We start from the raw sequence: 27660 nt of genomic DNA on the forward strand, positions 1-27660 counted from the left end.
GACTGAGCGACTTCACTTTCACATCAGTAGAGTATTATCATGTGTTTAAAAATCTGCAACAATCTGGTAAAAAAAAATAATCTGGTAAAATTGTCTGCATTAAAGGTACATATCCAGCTGTTCTAATTCATGGTGTGAGTAAGCTTAAAGTGCCCTGGGTTTTCATGGTTATTTGTGGCCCTGACATGCAGGCTGCTGATCATTCTTTTCCAACCAGGAATTGAACCCGTGATCCATACAGTGGATGCTGAAAATCTTAAAATACTAGACCACCAGGGCAGTGCTTTGGTTTCATTTCCTAGATGATCTGAAAATCCATCAAAGTACAGTACGGACTGGTATGAACACAATAGATGCGAAAGACTGACTAGCAACTAGTAAACTGTATAATGTAGGTGAACGTGTGATTGCTCACTTCCACTTAAAATTCAGTTTCTCTCAGTGTCTGAAAACGCTCTTAATAAGGATGTTGGTAAATGAAAGATCTTGAAATCTGTTTCCGAGGGCAGTGATCCGGTTTAGACTTCCTAAAATGTGCTCCTGGAATTCTGAACTTCTACCTTGGTGTTCAAACACTCATTGATGTTTTTGCACGTTTGGTTTCTACAGTACATTTTTACCACAGAAGTACCAAAAGAAGAAGAAGTCTAACAGGCCTTACAAGAGTATAAGCCATACTGTCATTCCAATTACTCGATGGGCCTGTCTCAAAAGTCAAGAGATACAAATCAATAAAACTTTCACTTAAATACATTCATAGCAGAACAGTGAGACATGGAGGAGTCTTATCATCACTAATTCCTTACCAAGATAAACAACCATTTCCCACAAACTCCAAACCAAAACTTTGTCCTAGAGTGATACAGGACAATTAATGTGACCTCTAAATACACGGGCAACAAAACAGGCCTTCATTTTAAGAATGCTTTGCAGTGAACTAAAATTCCAGTGCTTCAGCAAGCTGGCTTCAACATGCTTTACTTCTATTAATGTACCAGCCTTGTGAGGCAATACACTTTAAACCTGTCTGCTAAACTTCTTAATACTATCACTGTACACCCCCTTGCTTAATAAAGGCTCATTATGGAGTGCCCACTGTCAAACCTAACTGATTTAAAAGACAAACAAACAAGGATCCAAAGAACTATAAAGTTTTTGAAAATTTAAAAAGGTTGCCATGGTGGATTCTGAATATTAAGGAATATTCAAACTCACGGATACATAGGCCTCAATATATATTCACGTGTTCAACCTTCTGAGACCTAAAACGGTAAAAGATCTGACTACTTTCATGTACAAAACATTAAAAAGCATACACACACACGGTTCAGCCTTGACTTACACCTCAGGGTCTTCACCCTCAGCTGCAGGGTCCTTAAACTGGATTTCATCATCATCTTCAGTTTCAAAGGTATCTGTGTCACTAAGTTCCACTAAAAATACAATAAGAGCATACGCTTAAAAATATAAAATCAAGGTGTTACTAGATTAATTGCCTATTTAAAGAAACAATACTGGATTACTACTAAAACACTGAAGTGTACAACAGACTGCTTGTAATCAAACTTCGATTCAACAGTTTCATTCCAAGAAAAATCTTCCCAACTGCAAACACATCACAGAGAACAAACTCACAATGAAACTGCTAAAAGAAGTTCACTGCCAAGTAAGTATTGATCTGATTCCCAATTATCTTAGTATTTCTTAAACGACCTAATTGTCATCAGAATCTTCACTCTTACTTAAAACCACATAACTTGATAATAAAATGCACTCTAATAGAGTAAGTAAAATTGCTATCATGTCCAAAATGTGCGTTTAGTGCACTTCCTCTTTTTGGTTACTAGAAGTATTTTCATCTTTCCAAGCTTACTAGAGGAATACTTTTGTCTTTAAAAAATAAAAGGGATATCTTTTAAAAGCACTCTCCACAAAACGCCACAACAGTACTCTGTATACGAAGAAAAACTGAATACTCCTCCACAAAAATCAATACCAGTACCATAACTGTTGTCATCGAGTAGCTGAAACCAGCTATATAATCTCTTAAGCATTGTTAAGAGGCATTCCTTTAACAACTCGTATGTATAAGTCTAGAGCCCGTAAATTTTTCATTCCCCACCAAAAGAATATACTGCAGGAAGATAATCCATTACTAAGTTCTTAATATACTGAAGTATTTAACACATAGTTAAAGAGGATTGAAGCATATTTGTAAAAATACATAAAGAGAGAGAATCCTGAAACAACTGCTTCACCTAAACACTAATTAGCAAATGCTATGAGAAGACAGGGAAATGTAAAATCTTTGATAATAACTACCATATTCTGGAAGCTCTCCATAAGCCTTCAGACTTCTAGCTTCATCTGCACTGTACTTTAAGATTACATCTGCTCTGTTATCCTTGGAGAAGAACAAGGAAGGATCAAAATTGGTTATGCAAAGAATCATCAGCTGTCTCATAAATTACTTTCAGATAAACACACTTATGTGAAACCTCACCATTCTCTCACCTTCCTTCTATCATCCGCACACACGCGCACACACACACACACACAAGTCCTCGTGATGAAGTCTGCATGCATGACCAAATAAAATATAGACTAGGAAAATGATGTATATAATGCACTGAATCAAAAGTACGAAAAGGAAACACGGCGGCGGGGCGGGGTGGGGGGGGGGGAATGCTGTGGCACTACTGTCCTTGTTCACTCTCTAACACTGTAGTTCTAAGTGAAGATGGTATTGTTACCCAAGAGAAACCTTTCTATCACCCACAGTTCTTAGAGTATCTTACTGATTTGCATTGTTTGTGGTGATTTAAAAAGATACCTATATTCTCCTAAAACCTGACAGGCTTGGAGTGAAGTCCTTGTGTGTTTATAAAGCTCTTCTGTGTGCTTCTGATGCAAATATGCCTGTGAAGTACTGCCCTAACAAAGTTCACTTTTCTCCATTTTAAAGACGCCCAGTCACTGACAGAGCAAACAATTCTGAATGCTTACAATTAACCTAGAAAAGGCCTAAAGAAAGGCAACTGAAAATATCACAGTCATAAAACTGCAGTGTAGTAGAAAGCAACACTTCTCAAACTATAATGTGCACAAAAAAACATGTAGGTATTGTGTTAAAAGTCTCAGTGCAACTCAGTAGGGAAGAGATTAGCTAATAACGTACTAAGATACTTCCACAGAGTGGGGGTGCTGCTATTATCTTTACAATATGATTTCAGTAACAAGGGTTTGCAATTATCCACAGCAGATTAAAAATCAGAAGAGCTGTTTGTGGCTATCACTTTGAAGTCAGTACCTCAATCCCTTATAGGATTAATATAATTGTGGTTACACTGCCCGTGAAACAAAGAATTAAACTGGGAACTAACAATTTTTCCATTCCTTTCCGGGGTTATATGTAGTTCAACTAAAATAAATGCACATGAAAATGATGCACATTTACAGAGTCTATATTTTTACTCAGCACATATGAAAAATGGAAAGGTTATAAATGGATGATCCAGATCAGAAAAACATACAAAGGAAAAAAATTCAGTAAAGTTTCAGGATATAAAATCAATAAGCAAAAGTCAGTTATAGTAGTAATGTGTCCATACTACGCAAAGTAATGTACAGATTCCATGCGATTCCCATAGAAATTCAAGTAGCAGTTATTTTCAGAGACAAAGCTATATGGAACCGCAAACAATCCTAACCACCAAAGCAACCTGGAGGAAGAATAAAGCTGGAGGACACACACTTCCTGCTTTCCAAACACAACTGTCCCAACAATATGTCTCCGGCATTTCACCAGTAATATGGACTCTTGGGACAAAACTCATCACTCAGAAATAAAATTTTTCAAAGACAATCAAAACCCATGAAGGGAACCAAGATCTCAGTATAGAAAAGACATCCTCTCCAATAAACAGTACTGGGAAAACAATACTTAACATATAGTGGACGCCTTTCTTACACCACAAACTGCCTGAAATTACCCTGAAGTAGATCAGAAATTTAAACACAGGCCTGAAACCCTCAAACTACTGGCAAGAGAACGCAGTGCAAAACTACCAAGTGCCGCTCTTGCTCTTTGCTTTTTGTATACGACACCAAAGCCATAAGCAACACAAGCAAAACCTACTCAGTGGAACTACATCACACTAAATCACTTTTGCACAGAAAAGCAAATTGTCAACAACAACTACAAAAAGACAGTGTACTAGATCGGTAAAAATATTTGCAAATGTTATGACCAATGAGGGGATAACATCCAATGCAGATAAATCCTGCCATCTGGAGCAACTAGGATGAAACCGGAGGGTAGTGTGCTAAGAGAAACAAGTCACACAGAGAAGGCAAACACTGTAGGACCTCACTTATATGTGGAATCAAGACTGAAGACACACTAATCAAAGTTCAGGGATGCTCCTAACCTCTCAGCTTCGAGTCACCTGGATTTTCTGCACGAGCCTGAAATGAAGAGCTATCAGTCGCCTGGCTTAGTATCAAAGGTATACCACTGCAAGCACAGGGCCTGAATGCAGAGGATGAGAGGCCTGCTGGTTTTTAATGAAACCTCAAACACGGGCTGTCTGTGATGTCATAAAGAAGCATCCAGTGGCCACAGGCAAGGAAAAGATTCATGCCTTACACAATCTGTTTCAGAAATCACTCAACAAACAATGGCAAGAAAAAAGCCCTGGGAGAAGAAATCGGATCTCCCGTCTCACCATGTTATATTTGCACTTTTGAGTTTTCAACAAAAACAGAAACAAGAACAAACATGGGACGTACAAAGAAAAAGGAAAATGTGTTCGCTCACATACCAGAAAATACGTAGGCAATACAAAGCATGACTGAGAAAGCCTACAAGCTGGACTTAACAGAGACATTACCTCGGGTAGCATGTGTGAAAAGAAGACAAGAAACAGTGTGCATAATGTCGTTTTAATTGTGAAGAATATTTCACTAGAGAATCAAGACAAACTTATTCTTTAAAAGAAAACTAGTGGAGATAAAAAAGTCGCTTTAATCACTAATAGAATGATCACACCAAAAAAATCAACAGGGAAACAGAAGACTGAAATTTACAAATCAGCACATCTTAATTATTTACAGGAAACATGACTTGATAATAGAATAGAGAGAGAAACATGACCTGATAATAGAATTATTGCACTTAAAATTTAACTGGGCACATGTGATGGGTTTGACTTCTGTCTCACAAGTCTTAGTACAAACACTGAGGTCATAGCGGGCAACTAACAAGTAGCTTTTTAAGCATTCATCTCAGATTTATAACATACACTCTAAATGACCTAGTCTATGTCTTACCCTTCTCCTACAAGCCAAACCCCCCCCCCTTGGAGATTAGAGGTTTTGCCTGACTTAATTGCATCATCTTACAGCAGTGATTTCTCAAACTGCGATTTGAGACCTTGAAATTTAAAAACTGCAACTGAGAACCCAACATAAATTACTAAATTTTTTTTAGTGAGTAATAATGCTAATGAAAATCACTCTCATATGCTACTGTTCTATTTCAGCAAAGGGTAGTTTACAAAAGTATTTAAAAAGCAAAATGGGCGGAGTCCTCTGGTGGTCCAATGACAAGGACTCAGGGCTTCCTCAGATGTATTCTGGGTTCAATCTCTGACTGGGGATCTAAGATCCCACGAGCTTCAGCGCCATCAAAAATTAAAGGAAAAGACAAGTGAAAGGAAAATGAATAATCTAGCTCTGTGAAATATATATCATAAAATATGAAGATACCTTCTCATTTTACTGCAGAATACTGAAAACGTCAGCCTGCACCAGAATCACTGAAAACCTAGCACAGAGGCCTGACTACACCTGGACTTTAAAGAAGGACAGAAGGATGAGCTCTAGTATTTATCCAAAATTATAAGAGAATATTTATTACTTATTATATTTAAAATAAAGAAAGAAACAACCAGTCTTCCCACAAAACACATGTACCGTCAGCCAGCCAGAATCCTATCATCTTAAACACTGTGGATCATAACAAATTTGGATGCCAGAAGGATGAGACTCATAACTGGCTAGAACAGGTCAAATGCATTTTATTGCATCATCTAGATACTGATATTAATGATTCTTAAATTCAAGATTATACACTTACACGTAATTCTTACCTGATAGTCTCGAAGACCAACCAATATAATATCTGAAGAATTTATCCAAACCTATAAAAGAAAACTCATGCTATATTGTATGTAAAATGCAAACAATAGTGTTCAATGTAAAGCAATACTTAATACAAAAAATATAATTCATTCGGTCTGTGAGAAATATCTACTAATGAATTACAGCAAAACTACAGTTGAGTGTGTGTGTGTATGTGTGTGTGGTCTGTGTGTGTGTTGTGTGTGCATGTGCATGTATGTGTGTATTATCTGTGTGTGTGCTCATGCCTACGAGCATCTGAATGTACAAGAGCATAGTTCTTTGTCACGTGAATTACTTTTATTCACAAATCACTCTGGACATTTTCAGTTCTTTTCAACAAATGAAAATAAGTCATCTACACAAATACAGTCATCTAGTTACCAGTCGACGTCAATTCAGGTTCCCAAACCACTAACTGGAAGAGAATGACTCAAGAGAACAAAACTGATTTTTAATCCAAAAAAGTAGGGTTGAAGGAACTTTTAAACAATATGGTCAATCAACGTGCCAAAATTACTAAATAAGATGCTCTACCATGTTCCAATTTCAAATGTTCCTAACAACACATACAGCTGTTCCCACAAAGCAAAGTCTTACCCAGGACCAAATGTTAGGTTTAGTTAACAATTGGACTTCTGTTGTCTGAAAAATAATCTTCAGGTGTTTTATTTTTCTTGCTTTCTTTCTTTCTTTCTTTCACGGCTTACCATTTCCATTTGGTTCATACACGGACTCTGTCTGTTTCCGCAAGAGCAAACATTTCTGGCATAAGTCCAGTCTAGGTGTCACAAATCATTCTTTCTAAATCTAAGTCCTAGTATTAAAGTTATCAAGCATTTTCTAATTTTATGCGTTTATATTGCCATATAAATCACTATTCTTGAAGTCTTCAAGAATTCACCAAATTCAGTCACTTGGAAGCACAGATAAATGTTTTAAAGGTAAGCTTTGGACTAAAGGAAAATATACCTCCACACTGACCTTTTTTCTCAAGCTTCCTCGGATATGACATATCCTTGTCACACCGTCAAAGCACACTGCTTCCAACCGTGCATTTCCCAACATTTTGGTTACCTGGGCATACTCTTAGGAAGGGGCAGAAAAGAAAAAAGAAAAACAAAACCGTAACATACTGTCCAGTTTTCCTAAAAATGCAACACTTGTGATTAAGTTGGTAACTTCACTGTGAGTGCTAACTTTAGACCAAACCATAATTTAAAACAGAACAAAAGGTTCAAGTATGACAACAAATGAGAGCTGTCTCAGGGGACATATATTAATGTTATCCACAAAAATGGGAGAACTCTTAGGCTCTCAAGCAATGGCTACGGTCTCATTCAGCTAAACTGATGCACTTATCCTCTTGTTTTCTGAGCAAGTAAAAGTTGACAAAAGTGAAGCAGTTAATCCAAAATCACAAACGTTATTTCCACGAAAAGCTATCGCTACTGGGTATATTTAAGTCATCCACTAATTTGAGAAAATCAGTTCAGTCTTTGTCTTCACGACTGCATGCTCCACCTCTGCACACCAAAGTGGCTCACTTCAGACTGCGCCCTACATGCTGGCTTAGCAACCTCTCATGCTGCATATTTGCAAAATCTTGCCTCTCCTTTCCCTCATTAACTCTACTGATAAGCAACAGCAGGCTGATCACCAACGAACATTTGCTTGAGGACACACTGATGCTTATTCTAAAGTCCTTAATAGAGTATTTCAAGATAAAGCGTCAAATGCTTAAAGACAATTCTATCTAAGCATAGTCAAGAGGCCACCAGATTCTACTGTCAGTTGAAGACACTGACATAAGCATTAGCCAGCACGGGATGACGTCTTCTTGACTTTAAATGACAAACGCAGGCATCAGAATAGAGAAAGAAACAGGCAGTTAATATAAAGCAGGTACATTACTAAAGGTTTACTAAGGACAAACATCAAAGTGACAGCCACTGCAGCCACGATATTAAAGGCGACTGCTCCTGGACCTTTCAGGTATGATATAAATAAAGTCCCTGATGATTATACCGTGGAAGTGAGAAACAGATTTAAGGAACTAGATCTGATAGACAGAGTGCCAGATGAACTACAGACAGAGGTTCGTGACATTGTACAGGAGACAGGGAGCAAGACCATCCCCAAGAAAAAGAAATGCAAAAAATGCAAGATGGCTCTCGAGGAGGCCTTACAAACAGCTATGAAAAGAAGGGAAGTGAAAACAAAGGAGTAAAGGAAAGACATACCCATTTGAATGCAGAGTTCCAAACAATGGCAAGGAGAGATAAGAAAGCCTTCCTTGGCGACCAGTGCAAGCAAAGAGAGGAAAATAAAAGAATGGAAAAGATTTCTTCAGGACAATTAGAGATACCAAGGGAACGTGTCATGCAAAGATGGGCTCCAGAAAAGGCAGAAATGGTATGGACTTAACAGAAGCAGAAGATATTAAGAAGAGGTGGCAAGAATACACAGAAGTGCACAAAAATGATCTGCCCGACCCAGATAATCACCAAGGAGTGATCACTCACCTGGAGCCAGACATCTTGGAACGTGAAATCAAGCGGGCCTTAGAAGTATCACTACAGACAAAGCTAGTGGAGGTGATGGATTTCCAGCTGAGCTATTTCAAATCCTCAAAGATGATGCTGTGAAAGTGCTGCAGTCAATGTGCCAGCAAATTTGGAATACTCAGCAGGGGCAAGGGGACAGGAAACGTCAGTTTTCTTTCCAATCCCAAAGAAAGGCAACGCCAAAACCTCTCAAAGTACCGCACTGCTGTACTCATCTCATACGCTGGCAAAGTAATGCTCAAAATTCTACAAGCCAGGCTTCAACAATACATGAACTGTGAACTTCCAGATGTTCAAACCTGGTTTTCTAAAGGCAGAGGAACGGAGATCAAATTGCCAACATCCACTGGATCATGGAAAAAGCAAGAGAGTTCCAGAAAAACATCTATTTCTGCTTTACTGACTATGCCAGAGCCTTTGACTGTGCAGATCACAATAAACTGTGCACAATTCAAAAACGTTGGGAATACCAGCCCACCTGACCTGCCTCTTGAGAAATCTGTATGCAAGTCAGGAAGCAACAGTTACTGGTGGATGTGGAACAACAGACTGGTTCCAAGTAGGAAATGGAGCATATCTAGGCTGCACATTGTCAACCTGCCTATTTAACTTCTATGCAGAGTACATCACGAGAAATGCTGGGCTGGATGAAGCACAAGGTGGAATCAAGACTGCCGGCAAAAATTCAATAATCTCAGATACGCAGATGACAGCACCCTTGAGGAAAGATCCTCTTTATGAGAGTGAAAGAAGAGAGGGAAAAAGTTGGCTTAAAGCTAAACATTCTGAAAACAAAGATCATGGCTTGCGGTGCCATCACTTCATGGCAAATACATAAGGAAGAGTGGAAACAGTGGCTGACTTTAGTTTCGGGGCCTTGAAAGCCACTGCAGATGGTGACCATAAGCATGACATAAAAAGACGCTTGGATGGAAAGTTACAACCAAACTATACAGCATATTGAAAAGCAGAGACATTCCTTTGCCAACAAAGGTGCATCTAGGCAAAGGCTATGGTTTTTCCAGCAGTCATGTATGGATGTGTGAGACAGGACGGTAAAGAAAGCTGAGTGCTGAAGAACTGATGCTCTTGAACTGTGCTGTTGGAGGAGACTCTTGAGAGTCACTTGGACTGCAAGGAGATCCAACCAGTCCATACTAAAGGAGATCGGTCCTGGGTGTTCATTGGAAGGACTGATCTTGAAGCTGAAACTCCAATACTTTGGCCACCTGATGTGACGAGTTGACTCTTTCGCAAAGACCCTGATGCTGGCAAAGATTGAGGACGGGAGGAGAAGGGAACAAGAGAGGATGAGCTGGTTGGATGGCATCACTGACTCAAGGGACATGAGTCTGGCTAAACTCCAGGAGTTGCTGATGGACAGGGAGGCCTGGCTTGCTGTAGTCCACGGCGTTGCAAAGAGTTGGAAATGACTGAGCGACTGAACTGAACTGAACTGCTCCTTGGAAGAAAAGCGATGACAACTCTAGACAGCATGTTAAAAGGCAGAGATATTACTTTGATGACAACGCTCTGTACCGTCAAAGCTCTAGTTCTTCCAGTAGCCATGTATGGATGTGCGAGTTGGGACCATGAAGAGGGCTGAACGCCAAAGAGTTGAAGTGTATCAACTGTAGCGCTGGAGAAGACTCTTCAGAGTCCCTTGGGCAGCAAGGAAATCAAATCAGTCAATCCTAAAGGAGATCAACCCTGAATATTCACTGCAAGGACTGCTGCTGAAGCTCCAATACTTTGGCCACCTGATGCAAAGAGTCGACTGCAAGGAGAAGACCCTGATGTGGGAGGGAAAGCAGGAGGGGAAGAGAACAGGACAACAGAAGATGAGACGGTTGGATGGTATCACAGGATTCAAGGGATAAGCGTCTGAGCGAATGCAAGGGTATGGTAAGGACAGGGAACCCAGGTGTACTGCCGTTCACGGGGTCCCGCAAGGGTCACAGACATGGCTTAGTGACTGAGAAACAACTCCCCCAAAGAGATTCTTGTCTCATCTGTCATTATCCTGAAAGGTAAATGGGATTCCAACTATGGACAGTCCCTTGCATCACAGGCCATGAACCCAGCTCAGTACTCAGGGCTGCTACACAGGAGAAAAGAACAAAGAAAAGATAATGATAATTTAAAGACTGGCCCTGAAACACACTTCTAACGTAAGGAAAAAATATGAAGGTCAAAGACCAGATTATCTTTAGAAACACATCATGTTTCAAATAATCAATAAAAATATTTGTGTTTGTTCCTGAGCGTGTGTGTGTGTGTGTGTGTGTGTGTGTGTGTTTAGTGACTTGCACTATGCAGGAATAACTACATGGCTTTGTTATGAAGTGCTGGAAATGACTGAAACAAATGGACAAATGTTTATGGTGGTTATATATACACCAGCTCAACAACAGAGAATAGAATTTTCAATTGAGAGAAAGGTATGCACAAGAACTGAACAATATGCTAACTTCAATTCATTTCAACATCCACATATGGCTCCTGGCTATTCCTGAACAGGGGTTTGCCCAGTGGCTCAGCCATGAAGAATCCACCTGCAAACGCAAGAGACAAAGGAGACAACGCACTAGACTTCCGGGCCAGGATGAGCCTGTGGAGAAGCAAATGGCAACATACTCCAGTATTCTTGCCTGGAGAATCCTGTGGACACAGGAGCCAGGTGGGCTACAGTCCCCGAGATCTCAAAAGAGTCAGATGTGACTAAGCGCAAGCACTGGGGCTAGAACCGAGTACCTACCAAGTGACAGTATAATGCTAAGGTTAAATTTCCTGTGACCATGCTACTGGAGTTACATAGGAGAAAGGCTTCGCTCTTACGAGATGGAATATTTAGGGCTAAAGTCCATAACTGTATGTAACGAGACCCGCCTAGAAGAAAGTTTAATATGTTAGGAGGACTTTGACAAAGGAGGCAAGAATATACAGTGGAAAAAAGACAACCTCTTTTAACAAGTGGTGCTGGGAAAACTGGTCAACCACTTGTAAAAGAATGAAACGAGAACACCTTCTAACACCATACACAAAACTAAACTCCAGTGCAGTAAGGATCTAAATGTAAGACCAGAAACTATAAAACTCCCAGAGGAGAACATAGGCAAAACACGCTCCGACATAAATCACAGCAGGATCCTCTATGACCCACCTCCCAGAATATTGGAAATAAAAGCAAAAAGAAACAAACGGGACCTAATGAAACTTAAAAGCTTTTGCACAACAAAGAAACTATCAGCAAGGTGAAAAGACAGCCCTCAGATTGGGAGAAAATAATAGCAAACGAAGCAACAGACAAAGGATTAATCTCAGAAATATACAAGCAACTCCTGCAGCTCAATTCCAGAAAAATAAATGACCCAATCAACAAATGGGCCAAAGAACTAAACAGACATTTCTCCAAAGAAGACATACAGATGGCTAACAAACACATGAGAAGATGCTCAACATCACTCATTATCAGAGAAATGCAAATCAAAACCACAACGAAGTACCATTACACGCCAGTCAGGATGGCTGCTATCCAAAAGTCTACAAGCAATAAATGCTGGAGAGGGTGTGGAGAAAAGGGAACCCTCTTACACTGCTGGTGGGAATGCAAACTAGTACAGCCGCTATGGAGAACAGTGTGGAGATGTCTTTAAAAACTGGAAATAGAACTGCCATATGACCCAGCAATCCCACTTCTGGACATACACACGGAGGGAACCAGATCTCAAAGAGACACATGCACCCCAGGGTTCATCGCAGCGCTGTTTATAATAGCCAGGACATGGAAGCAACCCAGATGTCCATCAGCAGAGGAATGGATAAGGAAGCTGTGGTACATATACACCATGGAATATTACTCAGCCATTAAAAAGAATTCATTTGAATCAGTTCTAATGAGATGGATGAAACTGGAGCCCATTATACAGAGTGAAGAAAGCCAGAAAGATAAAGACCAATACAGTATACTAATGCATATATATGGAATTTAGAAAGCTGGTAACCATAACCCTACATGCAACACAGAAAGAGAGACACAGATGTACAGAACAGGCTTTTGGACTCTGTGCGAGAAGGCGAGGGTGGGATGTTTTGAGAGAACAGCATCGAAACATGTATACTATCAAGGGTCAAACAGATCACCAGCCCAGGTTGGATGCATGAGACAAGTGCTCGGGGCTGGTGCACTGGGAAGACCCAGAGGGATCGGGTGGAGAGAGAGGTGGGAGGGGGGGTTGGGGTGGGGGAATACATGTATATCCATGGCTGATTCATGCCAATGTATGGCAAACACCACTACAATACTGTAAAGTAATTAGCCTCCAACTAATAAAAATAAATGAAAAAAACAAACAAACAAACAAAATGGTAGGAGGAAAATGTGCATGTTCCAAAAGAAAGAATAGAAGAAAGCACTGAAAATTAGTGAGTCTAAGTTATAAACAAAATATGGGAGTTGCACTCATATTTCATCTCCTCTGTGGGCTTAGCTAAATATGAAAGGGGAAAAAGTAAGTGCTTCAGTCAGTTATTTTACTCTTATTTTAGTCTGCACTTACTCAAGTAAGAGAGAGTCAACTATTCTGTTACTTTATTAAATATGATCATGCACTAGTGACATTGGAGTACTGAGGGGCTGAGGTCTTGGCATGGATTTCTCATAGTCTACTGAAAAATGAGTGCAAAAGTAGGCGATTTTCAATGTTGGCAGCCAGGCTTACTCTGCTCCAAACACTACAATTCACTGTCATTTATACCATGGTTATCCACAGAATAAAAACAGGACACCTTGTTTACAGAAATGCCACATTGTAAACCTGCATGAGAAAAGAAATAGTGTACAATAAATTAATACAGAAATTATGGAGAAATATAGGGCACTGTAAATGGGGAAAAGATGGAGATACGAGGGGCTTCCGTCGTGGCTCAGGGGTAGGGAATCCACCTGCCAATACAGCAGACACTGGTCTGACCCCTGGTCCAGGATGAACTCACATGCCTCCCAAAGACTGAGCCCCTGTGCCACAGCTATTGCGCCTGTGCTCTACAGCCTAGAAGCTGCAACTACTGAGCCCATGCACTGCAACTACTGAAGCCTGGTCTCCCAAGAGCCTCTGCTCCACAAGTGGAGAGGGCACCCCGATGGGAAGCTCGTGCATTGCAGCTACAGAGCAGCCCCTGCTGTCCTCATCGAAAGAAAAGCCCATGCGCAGTAAAGAAGGCCCAGCACAGCAAAAAAAAAAAACAAAAAGAAAAACACATAAGCAGATAAAAATCATTTAGATGAAGAAAAACAAGAGAGTTATCAGACAACTCCTCAGCATTATGACTAAGACATGTTTCAGATCAAACTGTGAAATTCACATTACTAGAAAAGGTATAAGTAAAGAATTCTTACCTTGTCCATCTTCTTTAAAGACTAGGTCTCTATTTTTATATTCATTCTCCTTCTTACCCTTACGCTTGTTTCTGCCTCCTTTACCTAAGTGATTAAAAAGTGAATAAAAATTGAAATCTAATCATCTGTATAATAGTTTACAAACTCAACTGTAAAACAAACGAACATAAGCTTTGAAACTTTACAAAAACACAGGGGAACAAACAGGTTATCATTTAAATAGCAGGAAAATATTAACAGACCTCAAAAGAGATTTACAATTTAACCTAACTTGCTTACCGATTAGCCGCTTACCAATTGCCAATGACGTTCTTCTAAATCGCTTAACAGCTAATATCAACCACATAACACATTACCAGAGATAACCATTAGCATTTTTATTATCCATGCTTTCCAATTAAACCTGGATTCTATACATTCTCTTCCACAATTTACTTTCCAATTAATAAACCAAGACTACTCCATATATCTGTAAAGGAATGGAAACTGAAAAATCATATGTAGAAACGTCTTCAGTTTGGCATGAGCGTTAGCAGCTGGTTTAAAAGTCCCACAGAAGGAAGACGGGAGCCACCCAAGGCTGGACTGAAGATAACATTAACAAAAATGTATTGAACATCTATTAAGCACCAAGCTGTACTAAGTCAGCATTCATAAAGTCAGTCCTATTCTCTTCAGGATACACAACCCAATGTGGGCATCTGAAACTTCATTCCTAAAAACAGAGGAGGAAACAAGGACTGTTTCTCTTGTTACAAATGCACACTTATTTGTAAGCTAAAAGTGAATTAAATAGATTAGAAAAAAACAAGTAGAAGTGGTTTGTAATTTACCTAACACATTATGAAAAAGAGGTTTCTAGAATTTGCCTGGATAGTTAGCAGGAAAACATTTGCTTGCTAGAGAAAGGCTGTGCCAGTTGGTTTGGGGAATGTAGAGAGCACTGAACTCAAAGGTGAAAAATTTGACCCAATGTGGCAAACCTTAAGGAAGCCTTGAGAGCTAACATGAAGTGTCAGGAATGAATAATGAAGAGAGGTTTGCTTCTCGTGTAATGTGAAATGTGGTGCTACTCTGAAGGAGATATTCTCACTCCTAGCAGTTCCAGTTTGCCAAGAGGCATTACAAGAGTATTAAACATGACACAAGAACAACTCAGGTCTCTAAAAAGGAGAATTCAAGGACTGACTGTCCCAGGGCTCTGCTTCAGTTAGCTTAGAAGTACCGTTTTGGAAGTTACAAGCAGAAGTATTGTCAAATCTGGTTATTTGTGAACTGTCTGACTCAGAATAAAGACAAATAGAAATACACAGTGCCAGCATCTATTTTACTGGATAAGAAGGCTGAACACGTTGGGATATGTGTGCGTTCTAAAGAAGGTTAAGGTTTGTGACAGGCAGAAGAAAGTAAACTGGCAGACATGAACCTAAACGTGCAACAGCGTTTTGCCTCCGTGTTTGCAAAGCAGTCTTTTCACCAGTAGTCAACCGCGCACAAAGTAAACTACTGACAAGTATTTACTAGACCCAAAGAGAGAATCAGTGTGTCACAAACAACAGCTAAGGAGAGTCTTCGGAAGGGATGAAGGCCTCAGGGACGAAGCCTCAGCTGCCCGAAAGTAGCCTTCTGCCAGTTTACTAACGGCCTGCAGTTAAACTGGCATGAATCCAAAACTAATCGTATTTTCAGCTCCGTGTAAAACTGACAAAAGCGGAGAGGAAATTATCCCGCTCTGTCTACAGAGCGGGAGGAAGCAGGAGCCGCTTCCTAGCTCCTCTGTGGACTGTGGAGTCCGCTCAAAGACCTCAGCCAACCACACGACGGAGAAACTACCACTGACCGCGGCAGAGCAGACCCTGGTGCCGGGAAGCCGAGTCATTACCTTTATTCTTGGGCATAGCTGCAACGGCAGGCTCACTGTTTCCAAGCAGCTTCCGGTGCCGCTGCCGCTGGCAGGTAATCCTCCGAGGTTTCCAAGGAGCTAACCTACACACTCCGACTTGAGAACTTGCGCGAGAAATCGGAGCGCAGCCACGCCTAGCAGCAGCAAAATGGCGACCCAGCCAGTGTCACGTGGTTAACGTCACTTTCCCCGCCTCTGACGCTATGGGCCTATCCTCCAAGCACAGTCTCTTCCGCCCTACGGAGCACGTGTAGTCCAAACCCACTGACTTCCTGGCACTCAACAATGTGAGGGACGCTGTGACAGATTGCAGTAGACAGGTATAGATTTTTGGAGAACACTGCGCTGAGCGAGATGTGTCAATATAGTGGAGACCGCATGCATTTCCCCAACTAGAAAGGGCTTGAGCTGACTCAAACTACTGAGTAGACTTTTGCTATTTTGTAATAAGTGCTCTTGACCATTTGCTCTCTGATCGTTTCTTTGTTTGAATTGTATGTGTTGTCTTCCTTCTTGGAGAAACAAATTCCACCAGGAGGCTTCTGTTAGAAATATGGTACATAGTACACTGGTGGAAGAATTAAAGAGAAAGGGTATAGATGTCTCTCAAAAGATTGAGCCCAGGATCATTACAGACCCCTCTTAGGTCCACCAAGATTGGTGTATCCAGATGTCGTATCCAGTGTCAGATGGGTAGAATAAAGTTTAAAGTTAGTGTAAACAAACAAAATAAATGGATAAAGAATAAAATTTAGAAATATCAAAAACTTTCTCTTCAGAAATGTTCAGGATTGTTTTTCATAGTGATGGAAGTGATGGATAGTTTCACCTATTTTAAGTATGAGGAAACATTCGGGACTACGTGTTACTTCACTTGAACTAATTTATGCAAGACGCCCTACCTTTTGACGTGAGAAACCACTATTGTCCATGTGCTTTAACCACTAAAGAAAAGTCACTCTTGATCGACTTAAGGAAAGACGTCAAAATCTACTGCAGTTGTCCATCAGCAGTGCATGCTTGAGAAACTCCGGATGGGAAAAACATGATGAAGCATTTCTGTGCTTGGGTCTATGGGTCCCTAGATGGTTAAGATGAATATGGGAATGGAAACTTTAGTGATTCCACATGCTTGCCTAGAGAAACGCTACAGTCTCTTGCTTTCAATCCTTGTTTGTTTGGCGTGTTTTTTTTTTTTTTTTTTCTTTGTGATTATCAGGAATGTTTACGAAAGTTATGTGTTTCACTACATATAGTTTCTGCGTTAAAGAAGGTTGTATATGTACTGGCTCTGCCCCTGCGTCTGCCTCTAAGCCTCCTCTCAAAACTGTGTGAAAGACCATTTCCAGCCTGTGGTCTTCAAGTTTCCTGAACTTATGATTTTCTATTTATACTATTAATTATTTATGATATTTTATCAACAATACTATGATTTCCCTCACTTTTGCTTTTTGTTTTGCCTCAAGGTCAAAACGGTGTATGGAAAGTTGGTTTCCTTCAATCATGCCCTATAATCAATGAGCCCACATAGCAAGGATTGACAATTGATACTTTTTAGCAGAATTGAGGGCTTCCCTGGTAGCTCAACCAGTAAAGAATCCACTGCAATGGCAGGACACCCCAGTTTGTTTCCCAAGGTTGAAAGATCCTCTGGAGGAGGCATAGGCTACCCACTCCAGTATTCTTGTGCTTCCTTCATGGCTCAGATGGGAAACGATCTGACTGCAATGCGGTCAACCTGTCTTCCGCCCCTGGGTTGGGCAGATCCCTCGAAGAGGGCGGAGCAACCCACTCCAGTATTCTGGCCTGGAGACTACCTGTGGACACAGGAGCTTGACGGACAAGAGTCTATGATGTCACAAAGAATCAGACACAACTGCAAAACTAAGCATACTAGAAACCAAAATTTATTTTTGTAAGAAAAGTGCTTGAAAAGCTTGATATATGGAGGTCTGACTAAGAAAGTGTATTTGACCCTGAAAAAAATTCAAAAAGCAATGAACTTTTACTCCTCTCTTGTCTATAGAACCCTAGGACAACTGGAGTGTCTGTTCCCCTTTCAGAGGCAAGTTGTTCTGGTAGAATATGTTAAAAGATTAAACAAACAACATATTCCTAGTGACATGCTGCTTTCACCAATGAAGCAATGTGGAATTCAAGATCAGTACCAAAGCAAGAGCAAAACTGCTGTCAGCTGCAGTTGTAAGACATGACCTCCAAAGAGAACTACATACGTGCATATAAATGACTGACTGAATTATCTTCCAGTACACTATAAAACTACACAGACAGTATTATAAAGGATTTTGCTTTTCCAGTCAATAGTACAGGAGTGTCTTTGAGTTACTGATAGCTTTAATAACCAAAAGCAGTGACCACTTTTCAGACGTTCCATCCAAAGTCATTTGAACAAAGCTGTCAACTTGTCCCCCTTACTAAAAGCCACATGTTGATAGTAGTAGTGGTAATTAGTCACTAAGTCAAGTCCACCTCATTTTTACCTCCATGGACCATACACCACCAGGCTCCTCTGTCCCTTGGATTTCCCACACAAGAATAATGAAGTGGGTTGCCATTCCCTTCTCCAGAGGATCTATCTTCCCCACCCAAGGTTTTCCTAACCCTGGGTCACCTACATTGGCAGGTGGATTCTTTATCTTGTCTTTCATGTATGCTAGATCAAACTTCTGTCAAGACTGGGCTTGTTCAGGACTTCCTTAGTGATCCAGTATCTTAGAGTCGCTTCTCCATGCAGGGGATGTGGGTTATATTGCTGGTCTGGGAAAATTCCACCTGCTGAAGAGTAACTAGGCTCATGGGTCACAACTAAGGAGTCCATGCCCCACAACAAATGAGCTCATGTGCTGGAAATAGAGCCAGTGCTCTGCAACAAGAGAAGCCACCACATGAAGAAGGCTGTGCCTCACTTGCCACAGCTAGAGAAAGCCCTTGGGCAGCAATGAAGACTAGGCACTGCAAAGAAAAAATGAATACAAATTAAAAAAATAATACTGATACAAAAACTGAAACCTTAGAGAAAGACTGAGTCTGTGGAAAATAGAAGTGTAGTTATATATACATAGTAACAAGCAAATATTCTTTAATGTTGAAAAGACATAAAATAGGTATTCTTCCACACATGATGAAATAATACTCATTAGTATGAATTTATCAGAAAATAAAAATGGGCAATAGTTCCACCAGGAGAAGAGGTCAAGACATCCCAAGCATCAGTGTTCTAATTTGTGTTTTGAATATCTCAACCTAGGAATCATCATGTCACTCATGTAATTCATATATATATATATATACACACACACATATAAAATAATTCATATATACATCCCCTTTAGCCCCTAAGCTCTCTGTTCTGCAGCTATGAGCATATTCTCTTTATATTTCCTTTGAAGCCACCTGGACTTTCTTTTTTTATTTTCTAAAAGATGATATACGTTTTCCTTGTTATAATTTCTGAGGAGACTTCTCCTTCTACACAGACACTAAGAAAATTTTAACATATTTTCCGTTAATAGAATTCATGCTTCCTCTGCCCTAACCATGTTTACCATTCATGTGCACTGCATTTGTTTCAGCAGGCTCTTTAGCACTATCATCTTGAAGCTCTTTTTGCCTTTCTTTAATTTGGTTATAAAGCTCACAAATTTGAAGAGCACATTAACACCTCTTCTCTAACGTGCCCTGCTAGAGTTTGGTGAGCTCTTGGTGAGTTTCAGGGTTTCACTTGCAAAGCCCTGCATTACTCTTGGGGCTGTAGAATCTTCTGAAACTGAAGGAGAGACTACAAGTATTCCAGACTACTTTGATTATGACATATTTATCTAAAGAATTAAACAGTTTTTGCCTTCCCCCCAGAAAACCTTGCCCCTAACTCCTAATGTTCTTACTGATTTTATTGTGGGAATCTGGTAGAACTGACATTTCTCAGTGCTCCCTAATTTCATCAGTAAGCTTTTCTGAGATGAGAACACGTTAGAATTAGTTTTTAAATTAGTCCTAGCAACAGCAATCAGAGAAAAAAGAAGTAAAAGGAATACAGACTGGGGAGGGAACAAAAAAGAAAAAAAAAAAGAAAAACACACCTCTAACTGTTAGCAGATGTCATGACCCTCCAAAGAGAACACTAAGGATGCATGCAGAAAATTACTTGAGCTAATCAAGGAATAGAACAGTTGCAGGATACAAGGTTAATACTCAGGAATCCCTTGCATTCCTATACATTAACAATGAAAATTGAGAACGAGAACTTAAAGAAAGAATCCCATTCAGTATCCAATGAAGAGAATAAAATATTTAGGAATATATTTCCCTAAAACGAAACCAAGGATCTGGTAGAGAAAACTCAAAACCCATGTTGAAAGAAATCAAACATGGCACAAATAGATGAAGAAATGTACCATGTTCTTGGATCGGAAAAATCAATACAGTGACAATCAGTATACAACCCAACGTGATCTGTTGGTACATTCAGTCACCATAGGTACTCTTAGATTCAACCGTGGAATCCCTATCCAACCACCAATGGTGTGTTTCACTGACCCAGAACAAATAATTTCACAATGTGTGTGGAAACACAAAAGACCTCCAATGAGCAAAGCAATCTTCAGAAACAATGGAAATGGAGGACCTGGCCTTCCTGACTTCAGAACTATATTACAAAGCTACAGTCATCCAGACAGCAAGGTACTGGCCCAAAGACAGAAATTCAGACCAATGGAACAAAATAGGAAGTCCAGAGGTGAAGCCACACACCCACAGCCACCTTATCTTTGACAGAGGAGACAAAAATATACAACAGAGGAAAGACAGCCTCTTGGACAAGCGGTGCTGAGAAAACGGGTCAATCACATGCGAAGAATGAGACGTTCATTCCCTTCTAAACCCACAGACGAAAACAAATGCAAGATACATTAAAGACCGAAGCGGAAGACCAGAAATTATAAAACTCTTAGAGGACAACATAGGCAGAACACTTTCCGACAGAAATGACAGCAAGATCCTCTATGACCCACCTCCCAGAATAATGGAAATTAAAACAAACAAAAGGAACCTACTTAAACTTCTAAGCTTCTGCGCAGTGAAGGACACTAAAACAAAGGTGGAAAGACAGCTTTCAGAATGGGAGAAAATTGCAGCAAATCAAACAACTGCCCAAGACATGATCTCCCACATATATAAGCAGCTCCTGCAGCTCAATGCCAGAAAAACAAAGAATCAATCAGAAAGTGGGCAAAAGAACTAACCAAACGTTTCTCTAGAGAAGATATAGAGATGACGAATGAGCACACGAAAGATGCACAACATCAGTTATCAGAGAGAGGTAAGTCAAAACCACAATGAGGTGTCATCTTACGCTGGTCACAATGACCATCACACAAACGCCTCAAGCAAGAAATGCTGGACAAGTGAAAAGGTAACCTTACACTTTTAGTAGAAATGCAAACTGGTAGCGCCACAATAAACCGTTATGAGTTCTTAAGAACCTTGACCCAGCAATCCCACTGCTTGCACACACCCCAGGGAAAGCAGAACTGAAAGAGACACATGTACCTCAATATTCATCACAGCACAGTTTACAATAGCTAGGGCATGGAAACAACCTAGATATCCACTGCAGATGAATGGATCCGGAAGTTGTGGAATATATACACACTGGACTATTACTCAGCTGTGAAAAGGAATGTATTTGAGTTAGTTCTCATGAGGTGGGTGAAACAGGAGCCTGTTCTACAGAGTAAAATAAAGTAAGAAGGAGAAATACAAATACTGTATAGTCATGCGTAAGTATGCAATTTAGCGAGATGGTCACAGTGATCCTACATGCAGGGCAACAGAAGACAGAGATAGAAAGAACAGACTTTTGGACTCTGTGGGACAGGGCAATGGTGGGATGATTTGAGAGAATAGTATTGATCCATGCCCATTACCATACAAACAGATGACTGGTGCCAGTTCAGTGCATGATGCAGGGCACCCAAAGCCTGTGCTCTGGGACAACAAAGAGCAATAGGCTCTCTGGGGAGTGAGGTGGGAGGAGGGTTCTGGATGCGGGATCACGTGTACATTGGTGACTGACTCTTGTTGATGTAAGGCAGAAACCACCCCGATAGTGTAAATTTAATATCCTCCCATCAAAATAATTGTTAAAACTGAAAAGGTTGCTTTCTGAAATTGCAGTGTTGGGAGTTCATGGTCCAGCATATTTTCTAAACCTTTGTAAAAATGTCTGATTGGAAAGAGGGTAGTGTCAAATTACCGTGCCAAGAACTGTGTTCCCACACTCGAAAATCCCACAAAACGGAACTGTCAATATTTTAACTGTCCATTAAAATACTACTTTGTTTTCACCTCCAGGGCATCTTATAGAATGTTTCAAGTGACTGGAGAGGAAACAAAAGAGATCATTCACCTTTAAGCAGCAATTAATGTGGGACAGTCAATTGTGAATAAAGTTCCTAGGCCCGATAAAAATTTACCCATACAGTTTCTTTTTTTGTTCATTTATTTTATTAGTTGGAGGCTAATTACTTTACACCATTGTAGTGGTTTTAGCCATACTTTGACATGGATCAGCCATGGATTTACATGTGTACCCCATCCCGATCCCCCTCCCACCTCCCTCCCCATCCGATCCCTCTGGGTCTTCCCAGTGCACCATCCCTGAGCACTTGTCTCATGCATCCAACCTGGGCTGGTGATCTGTTTCACACTTCAGAGTATACTTGTTTCAGTGCTATTCTCTCAGAATATCCCACCCTCATCTTCTCCCGCAGAGTCCAATTTACCTATACAATTTCTATATGACATGTATCAAAAGAATTCTTCCATGGAAAACTGCACATAAGCAACTCAAGATGAAACACTAGGCCTCAGTTACTAAATGGCAAAAAAAAAAAAAAAAGTGCCATCACCAGTGTTTCCCTTTATTCAACTTCTTACATGGAAATACTACAAACTGGCTTCTCAACAACCAAGCGTTTTGGTTCCAGATATGGGAAGTCTAGGATCAGTGTGCTGGTAGGGTTAGGGTTCTGGTGAAAATCCTCCTCTGATTTGCAAGCTCTGAGTTCTGTCACTGAGGTTAGCTTGCTAAGAGCAGAGATTGATTTCCTATGAGTTCCTCTGTGGTGGCATAATGACACCCCAGAGGGCCTGGCCCCAGTATTATCATCTTCTGGGGTTAGGGCATCAGTGCACAAGTTTTAGGAAAATAAAAACAAAAACCAAACACCAAACAAGCCTAAAACAATCAGACCATGACAACTAGCAAACATAATCTGAGTGTCGATTAAATCTCTGGACAGGCCCATATGTCTTTGGGAAAGTCCACAGACAAGTTTTGCACTATGTCATGTGTGAAGATTCTGGTATTTTTGGCAAAGGGTTGAAGACCGATATGTACAAAGCCTAAATAACAGGAAGTTTTGATTATCCATGAAGTCAACTACTCAAGTTTGTTTCTTCAGAGTATGAAAACCAGTCCTCCATCCCAAATACATTCAGCATATGACTGTTCAGGAAGTCCATAGATTAAGCACCAAAATCACATTGGTGAGCCTTCTTCTTGGGATTAATTATATACACCCTCGGTTTTTAATCTTGGGAAAGAAAACTCTAACAAAGTGAAATGAAACCAGCTGAAGGTTGACTCTCCTTTTTTATATTACAGAAACCATCTAAATGTGTATTCCTATAAATTCTCCAAAGAAATAAGTTTCAGAAATTACTTGATGAATGGTCTCTCTCTACACACCAGTAAAGTTCCATTGAGGTCATTAAACTAGCCCTGAACTTCATTTCTTCTGACTACAGAGGATACTTTCAAATCACACTGTTTAAAAGCAAGGAGACTATCTAAAATTGCCGTAAAACACACACACAAATACACCAGTGACATAAAGCAAGGCCAAAATATATTGAGTGCAACAATTTCCTGTATTTTTCAGTGGCTGTTCCTTCCTTTCCCTTATCTCAGCTAAGGGGAAAAAAATTACGAAAGTCTTAGTCCATAGAATTTACTTATGGAAGTAGATTTTCACACGTACAGTTTGATTCTATTACTCATCAAATTCACCACTATCTGGTTACACCACATATGACTTTTGAGAGCGAAATATATTTTATCTGTAAAGGATCATCTACTTATTTATCCTTCATGGTTGTCATAGTTGAGAAATATTTAAAATGCTAAGTAAAAACACTTTCAACATACAGATCAAGACTTTCAATGTTTAGAAAACTGAGTATTACTTAGTGTCAAATTTCTGCAACTTCTAATCACGTGTATTGAACATTAGGACTCCAAACTGTCTTCTGAAAGCTTCGCTGTAGAAATGCCCTTCTTACCATAGTGGCAACACCAAGTTTTGAAAAGAATATATGTTACCAAACAATAAGATTACACTTGGGCAATGTATATAAGAAAATAGCCCTTTGCATTAACTCAAATGCATAGTTCTCCTTGCTGTATGTACATTCTATCAAAAATATCAAGAAACCTCTAGATAACTGGGATACGTAGAAAGACTCTGCAAACAGATGAGTTCATACGAGGGCATATGATGCTGAGGCAATTTATTCAAAACATTCGTTAACTGGAGGTAAAATAGGGGAGGAATCTTCTCTCTTCTTCTTCCTCTCCAGTGTTTTGCAGCACAATTTGTGGTCTTTACCCCTAAGTTCCATTACATTGAAAGAAGCAAGTGTTAACATTTTACTCAAAATACTTCATCAGTTTTTTTTAAAAATACAGTACTTTAAAACAATTAAAATAAACCATGTTTATTTAAGGCCCATCAAACTACATTCATACTTAATTTTTCTTCTTCTTAGCAGGTGATGACCAAAATTCCAACTGTAGCATTATCCTCAACCTTCTGAGTTCAATTCAGATCTGTAAGTGAAAAGAACATCAGATCTACAGAAAAAAATAATTCTAATCATGCATAAAGGATCTTCCTACACTACTTGGAAAATCAATCCTTTTGAACTAAAGTTAAGGACACCAACCAGATTGTTTTCTCAGTTCCCATGTGTTTTCACTGTATCTCTATGATCTCCATGAGAACATCGCACGTTATGCAAGCTATTCTTTTTTCAATGTTTTAAATTAACTTGTTGATCTTAATTGCAGTTTAGGGTTCTTTCTTCTCCTAAAAAAGGGAAGAGCGGTACTAAATCAAATTCTCTGACTCAATCTGATCACAGGAGTGACACTCTAGTACATCACCAGCATAACTGACTCTGGCAAGAACTGCGATTCCGAGATAAAACACATAAACAAAACAAACATAAATACAAACAGAACAAAACCAACAAGAACACATAAACCTAAACAAAATTTCCAAAATAACACAAACTCTTTTCATGACCATTGTCTTTAGTGTTTTCCCCAACTCAACTGCTTAGTCACAGCTCCAGAAATCTGTCCTCTTTTCAGACTAAGGAAAGGCTTAACTCTGTGGCGCTTGGTATTCAAGTGTTCCCTTTGTTTCAATTCCTTGCCTTCAACCCCAGCTCAGCCGTGACTACCTTCAGGTCTCATAGAACATCCTATGCAACTGGTGCATTTTACATTCTCACCACAGAAAGTAACTTGTCAATTGTACCTCCACACTATTAATTGAGCCATAAGGGATCTCTGGCAAAACTGAACAAAATGTTGAGAGACAGAGGACAGCATTTCTATGAAATTTGTTGTCAGCATTACAAACGACCTATGTACTACAAAGATATCATTACATAGACATCTATTTAAAAGACATGTAATTACTGGATTCCTTCTTTGCATATAACCATTTTCTACTTTCTGATTTACAACTGATTTATAAAGCCCGGGTCCACTTTTTCAAATAAAACTGCCTTGTTTTCTTCAGCCACAATTGAACTGACATCTTTAAGATGTTCACTTTAACCTTTACATAATTGGTAACTCCAAATACATAAGAGACAATGACAGAAGCATCAGAAATATCTAAAAAAAAAAAAATGTAAAACTTTTAGAGCCTCTGAAAAATGATAGCAAAACTGGGAAGAGAAAAAATGAAAAAACATTGAATGATATTGCACCACAACTTTTCTAATCCTTTTTCACCTCCTGTTTCTGGTGTGCTTTAAAATGGGTACAAGATCAGTAGATTACTGGGCTTCCCTGGTGGCTCAGAGGGTAAAATGTCTGCCTGCAATGCTGGAGACCCGGTTTCTATACCTGGGTCAGGAAGATCCCCTGGAGAACGAAATGGCAACCCACTCCAGTATTCTTGCCTGGAGAACCCCACTGACATGGACAGAGGAGCCTAGTAGGCTATAGTCCACAAGCTTGCAAAGAGTCGGACACGACTGAGCGACTTCACTTTCACATCAGTAGAGTATTATCATGTGTTTAAAAATCTGCAACAATCTGGTAAAAAAAAATAATCTGGTAAAATTGTCTGCATTAAAGGTACATATCCAGCTGTTCTAATTCATGGTGTGAGTAAGCTTAAAGTGCCCTGGGTTTTCATGGTTATTTGTGGCCCTGACATGCAGGCTGCTGATCATTCTTTTCCAACCAGGAATTGAACCCGTGATCCATACAGTGGATGCTGAAAATCTTAAAATACTAGACCACCAGGGCAGTGCTTTGGTTTCATTTCCTAGATGATCTGAAAATCCATCAAAGTACAGTACGGACTGGTATGAACACAATAGATGCGAAAGACTGACTAGCAACTAGTAAACTGTATAATGTAGGTGAACGTGTGATTGCTCACTTCCACTTAAAATTCAGTTTCTCTCAGTGTCTGAAAACGCTCTTAATAAGGATGTTGGTAAATGAAAGATCTTGAAATCTGTTTCCGAGGGCAGTGATCCGGTTTAGACTTCCTAAAATGTGCTCCTGGAATTCTGAACTTCTACCTTGGTGTTCAAACACTCATTGATGTTTTTGCACGTTTGGTTTCTACAGTACATTTTTACCACAGAAGTACCAAAAGAAGAAGAAGTCTAACAGGCCTTACAAGAGTATAAGCCATACTGTCATTCCAATTACTCGATGGGCCTGTCTCAAAAGTCAAGAGATACAAATCAATAAAACTTTCACTTAAATACATTCATAGCAGAACAGTGAGACATGGAGGAGTCTTATCATCACTAATTCCTTACCAAGATAAACAACCATTTCCCACAAACTCCAAACCAAAACTTTGTCCTAGAGTGATACAGGACAATTAATGTGACCTCTAAATACACGGGCAACAAAACAGGCCTTCATTTTAAGAATGCTTTGCAGTGAACTAAAATTCCAGTGCTTCAGCAAGCTGGCTTCAACATGCTTTACTTCTATTAATGTACCAGCCTTGTGAGGCAATACACTTTAAACCTGTCTGCTAAACTTCTTAATACTATCACTGTACACCCCCTTGCTTAATAAAGGCTCATTATGGAGTGCCCACTGTCAAACCTAACTGATTTAAAAGACAAACAAACAAGGATCCAAAGAACTATAAAGTTTTTGAAAATTTAAAAAGGTTGCCATGGTGGATTCTGAATATTAAGGAATATTCAAACTCACGGATACATAGGCCTCAATATATATTCACGTGTTCAACCTT

The 27660-nt window shown here is 39.7% G+C and overlaps 1 protein-coding gene across 1 annotated transcript; it reads right to left on the reverse strand.

Moving 5' to 3' along the window:
* Window positions 1–1338: 1338 nt before the first annotated feature.
* LOC133053607 (eukaryotic translation initiation factor 1A, Y-chromosomal-like) lies at window positions 1339–16046 on the reverse strand. Its single transcript, XM_061138159.1, has 6 exons — window positions 16031–16046; window positions 14149–14232; window positions 7168–7271; window positions 6153–6203; window positions 2323–2404; window positions 1339–1433 (listed from the first exon to the last, which is right to left on the reverse strand). Exons 1-6 carry the CDS (start codon window positions 16044–16046, stop codon window positions 1339–1341), a joined length of 432 nt encoding a protein of 143 aa, XP_060994142.1.
* Window positions 16047–27660: the final 11614 nt, after the last annotated feature.

Source organism: Dama dama, chromosome Y, assembly GCF_033118175.1.
Source record: "Dama dama isolate Ldn47 chromosome Y, ASM3311817v1, whole genome shotgun sequence".
NCBI classification, from domain to species: domain Eukaryota; kingdom Metazoa; phylum Chordata; class Mammalia; order Artiodactyla; family Cervidae; genus Dama; species Dama dama.